The 12,510-nt window shown below is 39.6% G+C and overlaps 1 protein-coding gene and 1 pseudogene across 1 annotated transcript; one reads left to right on the top strand and one right to left on the bottom strand.

Moving 5' to 3' along the window:
- Positions 1 to 2,913: 2,913 nt before the first annotated feature.
- LOC121587388 lies at positions 2,914 to 3,643 on the bottom strand (annotated as a pseudogene).
- Positions 3,644 to 7,799: 4,156 nt separating this feature from the next.
- LOC121530918 (translation initiation factor eIF-2B subunit alpha) lies at positions 7,800 to 12,172 on the top strand. Its single transcript, XM_041836292.2, has 9 exons — positions 7,800 to 8,226; positions 8,459 to 8,560; positions 8,760 to 8,896; positions 9,104 to 9,220; positions 9,331 to 9,443; positions 9,548 to 9,616; positions 11,516 to 11,591; positions 11,723 to 11,848; positions 11,948 to 12,172. The coding sequence occupies exons 1-9, from the start codon at positions 8,214 to 8,216 to the stop codon at positions 12,101 to 12,103; spliced, it is 909 nt and encodes a 302-aa protein (XP_041692226.1). The 5' UTR covers positions 7,800 to 8,213; the 3' UTR covers positions 12,104 to 12,172.
- The last annotated feature ends 338 nt before the right edge of the window (positions 12,173 to 12,510 follow it).

The raw sequence follows: 12,510 nt of genomic DNA, 5'->3' as shown, positions 1-12,510 counted from the left end.
GTATGCATGTACAGTGGGGAAAAAAAGTATTTAGTCAGCCACCAATTGTGCAAGTTCTCCCACTTAAAAAGATGAGAGAGGCCTGTAATTTTCATCATATGTACACGTCAACTATGACAGACAAATTGAGATTTTTTTTCTCCAGAAAATCACATTGTAGGATTTTTTAATGAATTTATTTGCAAATTATGGTGGAAAATAAGTATTTGGTCACCTACAAACAAGCAAGATTTCTGGCTCTCACAGACCTGTAACTTCTTCTTTAAGAGGCTCCTCTGTCCTCCACTCGTTACCTGTATTAATGGCACCTGTTTGAACTTGTTATCAGTATAAAAGACACCTGTCCACAACCTCAAACAGTCACACTCCAAACTCCACTATGGACAAGACCAAAGAGCTGTCAAAGGACACCAGAAACAAAATTGTAGACCTGCACCAGGCTGGGAAGACTGAATCTGCAATAGGTAAGCAGCATGGTTTGAAGAAATCAACTGTGGGAGCAATTATTAGGAAATGGAAGACATACAAGACCACTGATAATCTCCCTCGATCTGGGGCTCCTCGCGAGATCTCACCCCGTGGGGTCAAAATGATCACAAGAACGGTGAGCAAAAATCCCAGAACCACACGGGGGGACCTAGTGAATGACCTGCAGAGAGCTGGGACCAAAGTAACAAAGCCTACCATCAGTAACACACTACGCCACCAGGGACTCAAATCCTGCAGTGCCAGACGTGTCCCCCTGCTTAAGCCAGTACATGTCCAGGCCCGTCTGAAGTTTGCTAGAGTGCATTTGGATGATCCAGAAGAGGATTGGGAGAATGTCAGATGAAACCAAAATAGAACTTTTTGGTAAAAACTCAACTCGTCGTGTTTGGAGGACAAAGAATGCTGAGTTGCATCCAAAGAACACCATACCTACTGTGAAGCATGGGGGGTGGAAACATCATGCTTTGGGGGCAGTTTTTCTGCAAAGGGACCAGGACAACTGATCCGTGTAAAGGAAAGAATGAATGGGGCCAGGTATCGTGAGATTTTGAGTGAAAACCTCCTTCCATCAGCAAGGGCATTGAAGATGAAACGTGGCTGGGTCTTTCAGCATGACAATGATCCCAAACACACCGCCCGGGCAACGAAGGAGTGGCTTCGTAAGAAGCATTTCAAGGTCCTGGAGTGGCCTAGCCAGTCTCCAGATCTCAACCCCATAGAAAATCTTTGGAGGGGAGTTGAAAGTCTGTGTTGCCCAGCGACAGCCCCAAAACATCACTGCTCTAGAGGAGATCTGCATGGAGGAATGGGCCAAAATACCACCAACAGTGTGTGAAAACCTTGTGAAGACTTACAGAAAACGTTTGACCTGTGTCATTGCCAACAAAGGGTATATAACAAAGTATTGAGAAACTTTTGTTATTGACCAAATACTTATTTTCCACCATAATTTGCAAATAAATTCATTAAAAATCCTACAATGTGATTTTCTGGATTTTTTTCCCTCATTTTGTCTGTCATAGTTGACGTGTACCTATGATGAAAATTACAGGCCTCTCATCTTTTTAAGTGGGAGAACTTGCACAATTGGTGGCTGACTAAATACTTTTTTTCCCCACTGTATGTATGTATATGAATTTTCAAATCTGACTTCTATGTGGCCGTATATGGAAATTGTCTTTCTTTCTTTGTCTTTCTTCTTTCAGTAAAACTGCAGTAACGAAACAAAACTATATGAGTAGTTGAAACCGTGCTTCTAGACAAGAACCCTGGCCCCTTAGATTCTGTTGCAAAACGTTTTGCAACAGAAGCAGTTTACTCAAAAGAGTTTCTATTGGACAAATTCCGGTAGGTCCCTCCCGGTTTCGTTCTGTTTGCTTCCGTTTGGTTCTTAAAACGGTAAATGAATACGGTTTCAGTAATGAATACGCCCCGACGACACCATAAAAACGTTTTGTCTGTTTTTAAATCAAACTTTGAAATTAGTTTTCACTTCACAAATTGTTCAAGGGTATAAAAAATAATCTGAATGTTAGTGTTAGTGGATGGAAAAATGTAAAGGAATTCATATTAAGGAATATTAGGCCAACTTTATTTATAATTAACAAATTATTCTGTATTTGAAAGTATCAAAAACATGCTTGTGCAAATGGTGAGATGTCTACAATTTGTTTTTTTAAATGTCACATCTTTTGTGATAATAAACCCAGAGCCATATGCTGCATTCATGACAAGTAAACTCAAACAATTTTTTTGTGTTGAGCTTCCTATTGGTTGATTGTGGTACTTTCCAAGTGGGAAACTCTGGTATCATCATCGTTTCCAAGTCGGACATTTGAGTTTCCTCATTCCGACATGTCATGAATGCAGCATTAGCTCTGCCTAAACCTGGGTGGCCAATCGGTTGCATTGGTGTGGTGTAGGCTTTTGTTCATTTTTTTACTTTGATTCGTTCAATCAGGTGTGTTGCTGCTTGGCTGAAACAAAAACCTGCACCCACACCAACCCTCTGTGGATTTGAGTGACCATTCCTGGCCTAAACCAACATTTCCCCTTGACATAACCTGCAGTTTACCAAGGAAGGTGATAATACAGTAATACCTGATCAAAATAAATGCTTGGTAATCTTTAAATAAAACTTTACTTTTTACAAATGTCCATGTACAGTATTAATTTGCATGTCACGTTGATGGCTTGAGTTTCTTCTTCTTTGACTTGACCATCTGGGGTAATGGAACTTTGAAGGCAGTCCTACAAGTTAAAGGAATTTAAAGATGACTAAACAAATTAGCGTAAGACCCACTTGTTCCTACTTCCCCCAATGTCTATATTACAACAAGAGTAAAGGTATTTAGTACTCACTCGCAAGTTGTGCAGATGGGACTGAAGTTGCAGAATACGTTAAGAGAAAAGGGTCATTATGACTTAAAATGAATAAAACTGCACATTTTCACCACATTTACACAATGAGAAAACAAAATATAACTCACTTGACAAACACACTGAGCAGACATAACCAATCTCAATGAGGTTTCTGTGGCAAAAACATACTGCTTGGTAATCCACATGGACAGGAGGTGGCAGCACCAGTTGGGAGCGTTAGTCAGAGTCTGGCAAGAATACCCACTACACGGAAAAGACTGAATGTAACCAACATCACACAAAAAAGATAAAAGATAAAAGCGAATCAATCTTTATCTTCTTTATTTTTTATTTTTTTTTATAATCCTCACCAGAAGATATTGTGCCAAGGCAATCTTCTGTGGTATTTTCAAGTACAATCCTCCAGTTATGTCACAGGCCTGTTGAGACAAATACAGTAGCAAATGGTGAACCTTCTAAAACTGTTTGTGCTCATCAATGTGACATAAAGCAATCAAAACTTACCTGTTGGAGACCCGAGTCAGAGTCCAACACACAGGCATATATTAGGATGTTCTGTAACAAGACAAAATAGAAGCACAGTTTCTTTATTAAACATATGCCAGCGGAAGAATAGAAAACATGCTAAAAGGAAGCCAAAGCTGAGAAGAAAGAATTTTACCTGCTTCTGGGCAGCGAAGATCACATTCATGAAGTTCATGTTTTGCAAGGCACAGTCTTCTGTTGCTTTTATGACCTAATCCGCTAAGACACAAAACAAACATTAACACATTTACATTTTAGTCATTTAGCAGACACTCCAGAGCAACTTGCAGTTAGTGAGTGCATACATTTTTTCATACTGGCCCCCCGTGGGAACCGAACCCACAACCCTGGCGTTACAAACGCCATGCTCTACCAATTGAGCTACAGAGTAGGCTACACTTTTTAAACTGACTCCAGTGAGGTTTTACCAATATCTTTGACTTAATTTCTTGTCCGGCTGAAAAAAGCACAGAAACATATGACTGAAAACCATGACAGGTATAATGACCATTACAGAATTGTCAGATTAAATCTGATGGAATTTATAAAGACTTTATTAGCCTAGTAATTGAAATGCTCTGAATACCTTCCAGCTCCTTTGTGACTCGGTGGATATCTGAATATTTAAAGTAAAAGAAACATACTTATGTCATGCAATAAAATGCAAATGAATTACTTAAAAATCATACAATGTGATTTTCTGGATTTTTGTTTTAGATTCCGTCTCTCACAGTTGAAGTGTACCTATGATAAAAATTACAGACCTCTACATGCTTTGTAAGTAGGAAAACCTGCGAAATTGGCAGTGTATCAAATACTTGTTCTCCCCACTGTATATACGTCCTGACACTAATGCCTTTAAAATCGTGTAAATGTTCCTTTTGTCAGAATGTTTAATAAAATGTAATTTTATTAAACTTACTCTACCGGTTGTCTGTGCGGTTTGTCCTTCAGCTGCTCGAAATTTGATACAAAATATCCACTGGAAAGTATTATTTACCTGACCTTTTAGAGAGCCTGTAGGTTTATAGTTCGGTAAGGTAATGAGGTAAAGTTAGTTTTATATTGGATATTCAGTTTTCTCTCGTCAATAGCTATTGAACCAAGCATGCCATGACAATTAAAATGGTATATTCTAGGGCTGGGCGGTATACCGTATTTTACGATTCTGGTTTGGGTTTTTACTTCGCTTTCTATAACGGTATTTGAATGTTTGGTTTGTTAAATGTAAAACGCCATGTGTAACGTCCATTTTTATAGTTTACTCTGCTACTTCAGTCATCTCTCTCTGCTCTCTCTCCATGCTGCTTTCCACACAGACCTAGCCCCACCCCCTGTCACTCAAGGAGTGCATTTGTTGTTGCTTGACCACTAGACGCTTGCGTTTAGTCTGCATGGTCAATGCAGCACAAACAACAATGTTGATGGCAACGATGCTGTTTTCACTTTGCTTCTTAATATAAATCCACTAGTGTTCTATAAATCACACTATTAGTTTGTGTTTCTTACATTTGCAAACAGCTAGTTTGTCTTTTCTTAGCAATTTGGGCCTAAATCGTGTTAGCCGCTAATGCTAATCAAAAGGGGACTATCGCGCTCTCCCAGAAGCTTGGCTGGTGCGTAAAACCCGCAAATTCAGACAAAAGCTGTAATGGGTCCGCACTCAAAGATATCGCATAAAGCTTACTTCATTTTTCTATTTTTATTTTATTTTCACTGCATCAGGGATACACAGATGTTTCGGCTTTGCAGCCTTCTTCAGTGTGTAGGTAAGCTATTAGCTAGCTAATAAATGTACTGAGTCAGAGCAAACATAACTAGCTATACAGCCTGATAATACCAGTGTGTAGACCTAAATCAGCATGTTGTATGTGCAACAGTATCTTCTAAATCAAAGAGGAATAAGCGAAGCATGAATATGTTGGCTACATGAAGTAGACAAAACATTTAAATGTAGCCAAAGATTATAGGGTCCCCTAGGAAACACTTATCAACACTTTGGTTCCTTCCCTGTCACAATAACTCCTCCCTGGCATTTTCATTCGTTGTCATGTCAAACACTGTGTTCAAAGTGCCAAGTATTATATTCTAACTATAGAATTAGAATAATCATTATATTTCCATGATTCCAACAGTTCACAAGTCATATCGCAATTGCAACATTTGATTAAAAATAATGCCTAGATAGTTTGCCCATATCGTGCAGCCCTACATGGCAGTGTGGAAATGATTTCAAATGAGTGGAGGAAATGCAGAAACTTATGAAAATGCTGAAAATTGTTTTGGGTTGAATTGAACAGTATAAAACAATCAGAATGGAGAAAAACCCATTGAAATCACTTAGAATGTATGTGTTGCCACCCTAGGGTCACACATTACTCATAAAGCACTTTTTTAAAATTGTATTATTTTATATATATCATCGAATACCATCTTTTTAAAAATAAATACTGTGATATGATATTTCGGCCATATCGCCCAGCCCTAGTATATTCTGAACCGGGGGAGGTTGGAGAACAATCAGCACCTTTTTTTGTGTGTTTTTATTTATTTATTCAGATTTCAATCAACAAATAAAAGAATTAGGACAAATAAAGACCATGTTGATTGTTCTCCATTCTCCCGTTATTCAGAATATACAATTTTCATTGTCATGGCATGCTTGGTTCAATAGTTATTTACGAGAGAACTGAATATCCAATATAAAATTAACTCCACCTCGGTGCCGGACCCTATACCTACTGGCTCTCTAAAAAGTCGGGTAAACAATACTTTCCTGTGGATATTTTTTCTCAAATTTCGAGCAGCTGAAGTACAAACCGCACAGACAATCGGTAGAGTGTGTTTAAATGTAATTTTATTCAACATTCTGGCTTGTAAGGAACATTTACACGATTTTGAAGCCATTAGTGTCAGGCAGTATATATAATTAATTGTGTATTACTGCCTGATTTAATCATACTAAGAAAGATTATGCTGCACTTACTTCTTGACATGAGATTCTTGATCTCTTCTACAATGAGGTCATTGGCAACTGACGAGCTCATACTTGCCATCCCCATTTGTTAATGCATTGTCATGACCATCTCCAGACTTCCAGAGTTTACAAGGATACAGAAAATGACTGCAGCATATGACGAGAAGGAGATATTTGTAATTAGATTGGAACATACTATCACTGGGGAGGGGGTGGGGAGTGCTTTGGGACGGGAGTGGGGCCCACGGCAGCATCCGCTGTTTGTTGAGAAGAGTAAGAACGATACATGCTTTCACGTCAGTCTCCAATAACACCAGAAAAAGTCGCTAGTTTTGTCGCTAGTCCAGTCGCTTTTTTGAAAATGTGTCGCTAGAGGGGTCTGAAAACTCGCTAAATATAGTTGACAACACTGTAACTCATCACCATGACAGCATCGACACTTGGACAGGGTGAACTATGGGAAGGAGAAAGACAATCAAGCAAATTTCAGTGTAACTTCCCCTTTGAAGTGGAGTCTAGCGCTGTAGATATTTGCACAGAGAATAATACTAGTTAAATACCTGGGGTTCTCTATTAGCTTGCTGGCCCCACCATATGGGATTGACATCCACAACAATGACCAGAGGACTGACTTCATCCTCTGCAGAAAAACACAGAAGTTAGTTTAACAGCTATAACAGGTGGCTATTGTGTATATACTGCATTCTATAATATTCTACCTTATCTTAGTCCAATGCCGCTCTGTCATTGCTTGTCCATATGTATATATTCTTAAATTCCATTCCTTACTAGTTTTGTGTGTATTGGGTATATGTTGTGAAATTGTTAGATATTACTGCACTGTCGGAGCTAGAAGCACAAGCATTTCGCTACACCCGCTATAACATCTGCTAAACACGTATGTGACAATAATTAACTTATGCCTATTCATCATGCACTCATTTTATCTCAGTGATAAACTGTAGCAGTTCAACCTTACTGATTGCTAGCTAACGTTAGCTAGCTAAATTAGTAACACAAAGTAGACAATGTTAGCTAGCCAGCTAGCTTTTCAAAGCCTTCATAAAAACTCATTCAGTGCAAGCAAGCTTGTAAGCAATTGTTTTCACTAGATAAATGGTACACTCCCAATGTTAAAAAAATCTGAATTATTGTTTGAAATGACGCTTTATTAAAGTTAATCTCTCCATTTACCAGAAGCCATCCCCATAATATAGACAGCTAGCTAGCTAAATGATACTCTAGCGTGCCAAAATTAAAGCCCCGCTTATTTCGCGCAACAACAAAAAAAACAATGGTGATGTTCGTTTTGCATGGCCCGGTGCACCTGATGAGTGGATTGCTCTTGGTCTAAAATAACAACACTGCACTCCCCCAAGGCACCGGGCCATATGAAACGAATTTGACCAATGATAACTGAGTTATACGTCATCAAACTGCGACACCGGATACGCTATCCCAAAATGCCAACCGTCATATAAAATCCACAGAAGAAGCCATCCCCAAAATTAACGAACGTTTACCAAAAAATCTGTAGCTATAAGAGTGACAGAATTAGCTAATAAACTTATTTTATACAAATCAAGGACTGTCTGTTCTCAGTACAAAACATAAGAAGCAACTCTTGAAATAGCGTTATCCGCGTCAGAGGAGGAAAAACGTGTCTGTTTCATCAGCTCGAGAAAGATAACGTTACATGGTAGTTAGCTAGTGTAGCTACATTAGTTGTCAACAATAATCCGCCTGGCATTTAGTAGGTTAGCTGCCTAGAAAGTTTAATCTGTTCAAAGGTGTCATCAGGCCTGCTTCCTGCTTTTTTTGTGTCGACTTGTTTGACAGAATGGACAAAGATGGTGAGTTGAAGTCTTATTGATGAACTTGATGAGTAGACATACTAGACCCATATGGCCATAGATTCCTGCATTGTCTTGCCTGCCCTACAGTTGCTTTCATGGGGGTTGTTTCCATACGTGCACAACACTATCCATACAACTCTAAATAAAGGATAAGATTTTGAGTGAGAGTGTAATCAAGTATAATGTGTTTCCATTTGACTTTGACTTGCCCATGGCCATTTCCTTTCAGAGCTGGTGGAGTACTTCAGGACACAAGTGAGACAGGACCCTGAGGTGCCCTCTGCTGTGGCAGCTATCCGCACTCTCCTGGAGTTCCTCAAAAGAGACCAAAGTCAGATGTCTTTTAAAGAACTTTTCTACCCTCCACTTGTTATACTGATATCTAGTGAATCAGAAGGCACATCTTTTGTCTGATGGTTACTGAATTCAAGATATTTTCCTCATCACTGCTGAAGAGTTTTAATTAGTAAGTTATTAGCAAACAGACAAGTTGTGGTATTGATTGGCTGATGCTTTATGTCCCTGAGCAGGTGAGACCATCCTGGGCCTGAGAGAGAACCTGACCCAGACCATTGGGCGTCTGGAGGAGGCTGACTCCTCTGTGGCTGTCTCGTCTGGTGGTGAACTGTTCCTCCGCTTCATCAGCCTCACGTCGCTGGAGCACCCTGTGAGTAGAGGGCCCTCACCTATCCTCCTTGCTGCAACGCCAAGGCTACTCTTATACACTCCGAGCCCACTCTTATACACTCAGAGCCCACTTTAAAGTGATTTTACATGTATTCAATACGTGAGTAGCTTGAGTTGTCCAACGTAACATCATGATTTAAGATGTCATTTTCAGAAATATGAAGAGTTTTCTTTATCCCCCAAACAGGATCTTTCTCAATGCAAGAAAGTGATGGTAGAGAGAGGAGAGCTCTTTCTTAAGAAAATCTCCCTTTCCAGGAGTAAAGTAGCAAAACTCTGCCATACCTTTATCAAGGATGGAGCTGTAAGTATTTGTATTGAATTTTGTTTAATGAAGATTCCAAAACCCGCTCCACTGGGACACTCATGGTGATACTGCCTCTGACAAACACTGTTCCCTATTGTCATTCACAGAAAATACTGACACACTCCTCCTCCCGGGTGGTTCTTAAGGTACTGGAGAGTGCAGCAGCCGACAAGAAACGCTTCACTGTCTATGTCACTGAGTCACAACCAGACTCTGCAGGGTGTGTGGTCAACACAAACACATGCATATGTCAAACTAAGTAAGTAAGTAAGCCCTAAAGAAGAACTTGAAAGACTATTCACGTGTACTCTTGTCTCTTTCCAGACAAAAAATGGCTGACAAATTACGGAAACTAAACATTCCGGTCACAGTGGTTCTTGATGCTGCAGTGGGGTAAATGTCTAAATCATTTCAGTTGATACATGAAATGATTACATAAATCAGATAGCCTAGCTCAATCACACCATGTTTCTTCGAAAGACCATATACAGTGCCTTCAGAAAGTATTTATACCTCTTGACTTATTCCACATTTTTGTTGTTAGTCTGAATTACATTGAAATTGTTTCTCACCCATCTACACACAATACCAGATAATGACAAAGTGAAAACATGTTTTCAGAAATGTTTGCTAATTTATTTAATTAAATACAGAAATATCTCATTTACATAAGTATTCACACCCCTTTACTATGACACTCCAAATTGAGCTCGGGTGCATCCAATTGCCTTTGATCATCCTTGCGATGTCACTCCAACTTGATTGGAATACACCTGTGGCTAATTCAATTGTTTGGACATGATTTAGAAAGAAACACCTGTCTATATAATGTCCCACAGTTGACAGTGCATGTCAGAGCAGAAACTATACCATGAAGTCCAAGGAACTGTCCATAGATCTCTGAGAGAGAATTGTGATGAGGCATATATCTGGGGAAGGGTATAAAACAATTTCTATAGTGTTAAAGGTTTCCAAGAGCACAGTGGTCTCCATAATTCTGAAATGGAAAAAATATGGAACTACCCAGAGCTGGCCGTCCGCCCAAACTGGGCAAGTAGGACCTTGGTCAGGGAGGTAACCAAGAACCCAATGACCACTCTGACAGAACTACAGAGTTCCTTGGCTGAGATGGGAGAACCTGCCAGAACAGTCTCTACAGCAGTTCACCAATCTGGGCTTTATTGGAGAGTGGCCAGACGGAAGCCAATCCTGAGGAAAAAGGCACGTGACAGCACGCCTGGAGTTTGCAAAAAGGCACATGAAAGACCGATCATAAGGAAAACGATTCTGTGGTCTAATGAGACAAAAAAATTTTGCCTGAATGCAAAGCGCTATGTCTGGAGAAAACCAGGCACAGCTCATCACCTGTCTTAACACCATCCCTACCTTGAAGCATGGTGGTGGCAGCAACATGCTATGGGGATGCTTTTCAGCGGCATGGACTGGGAGACTGGTAAGGATAGAGGGAACAATAAATGGGGCAAAATACAGGAAAATCCTTGATGATAATCTGCTTCAGCATACAAACGACCTTAGACTGGGGCGAATATTTGCATTCTAACAGGACAATGACCCCAAGCATACAGCCAAAGCAACGCTGGAATGACTTCAGAACAAGAATGTGAAATTCCTTGAGTGGCCCAGCCACAGTAGCCTACTTGGCCACTGTTAAAACTAACTTAAAGCGGGTACAGCCTCAGTGTTAACAGAATTTTCACAAAGTTGAAGTTTGCGCTCAGCAGACCTGAAATTTGCTTAGTGTTGAAAAAAATGTGAGGGAACATTGCTTATGTACATTGAACAAATGTGCTGAGGAGTATTTCTGTCTGTAATAAAGCCCTTTTGTGGGCGGAAAATGAATTCTGATTGGCTGAGCCTGGCTCCCCAGTCGTGAAATTCATAGATCAAGGCCTAATTTATTTATTTAAATTGACTGATTTCCTTATAGGAATTGTAACTCAGTAAAATATTTGAAATTGTTGTGTTTATATTTTTGTTCAGTATGAGAGATTTCTGTATTTCATATTCATAAATTTGCTAACATTTCGAAAAATATTTTCACCTTGTCATTATGGGGTATTGTGTGTGTGTGTGGATGGGTGAGATAATCTATTTTGAATTCAGGCTGTAACACTGGAATAAATCAAGGGGTATGAATACTTTCTGAAGGTACTGTAAATACCCTATGTTTTATCTATACCCACCTTTGGATTTGCACAGGTAGCCTAAATTAACGAAGCAGTCAGTGAAATCTGTATTTTATTACAGTACTGAAAATGTTTTTTGTTAAAGGTATATCATGGAAAAGGTGGACCTGGTGATAGTGGGTGCAGAGGGAGTGGTGGAAAGTGGCGGCATTATCAATAAGGTATATTATGAATTGGATAACACACCATTCAGACACATTCTGGACAGTCTTATGTTAATGTCCTTGGATGACGTTACCATTTACAACACATAGCGTTTTACCCTATATTCTGCATGCAATTCACATGACAGATTGGCACCTATCAACTGGCTGTGTGCTCCAAGGCTCACAACAAGCCTTTCTACGTTGTGGCAGAAAGCTTCAAATTCGTCCGACTCTACCCTCTAAATCAGCAAGATGTCCCAGAACGATTTAAGGTAATAGCACCAAAATATGTTAATTTGACTGTATAGTGATAATGCTGTAGTTATTTGATGTCCTAACTAGTGGTTTCACTTTGCTCTCTGTATCTCCAGTATAAAGCAGACACACTGAAGGCAGTGGAAGACCTAGCAGAAGAACACCCCATGATTGACTACACACCGCCATCGCTGATTACTCTTCTTTTCACAGACCTGGGGGTTCTCACTCCTTCAGCAGTCAGTGATGAACTTATTAAGCTGTACTTGTAAACCACCACTAGAATACTGACAATAAACACCATCAAATGGATGAACTTGATGCAGATATGAACAAGTGAAGTCACCGTTCAATACGCATATCATTAATAATGTCAATTCCCCCAGTGAATCTGCCTTAAACAAACCAATAACACTTCTCTGGTGTGTGACTATTTACCCCCTACTTGTTTTACTGGAGTTTGAAAGGTTCTTCAGACCCATACCAGACTGTAAAAACCAGCAATCATACCAGCATACTGTATTAGTAACTTATTGCAAATTAGAAGTAATCAATCTCAAAAGGAAAAGGAGACTCTTCTTTTTATTATTATGAACAGGACTTGGGTCATAAGTTGGTCATCCATAGTTTAACTTCTCTGAAAGTTTGTCTGAGCTCCATCTCATGTGCGTTGGCTCAG

This window comes from Coregonus clupeaformis, chromosome 18 (genome assembly GCF_020615455.1).
Source record: "Coregonus clupeaformis isolate EN_2021a chromosome 18, ASM2061545v1, whole genome shotgun sequence".
NCBI classification, from domain to species: Eukaryota; Metazoa; Chordata; class Actinopteri; order Salmoniformes; family Salmonidae; genus Coregonus; species Coregonus clupeaformis.
The sequence above is the reverse complement of the archived record's forward strand: the minus strand, read 5'-3'. Positions and strand labels throughout refer to the sequence as shown.

Coding starts and splice junctions, on each gene's coding strand:
- LOC121530918 (XM_041836292.2), top strand. Junction 8,897..9,103: donor TCACGTCGCTGGAGCACCCT/GTGAGTAGAGGG, acceptor TCCCCCAAACAG/GATCTTTCTCAATGCAAGAA. Junction 9,617..11,515: donor GTTCTTGATGCTGCAGTGGG/GTAAATGTCTAA, acceptor TTTTTGTTAAAG/GTATATCATGGAAAAGGTGG.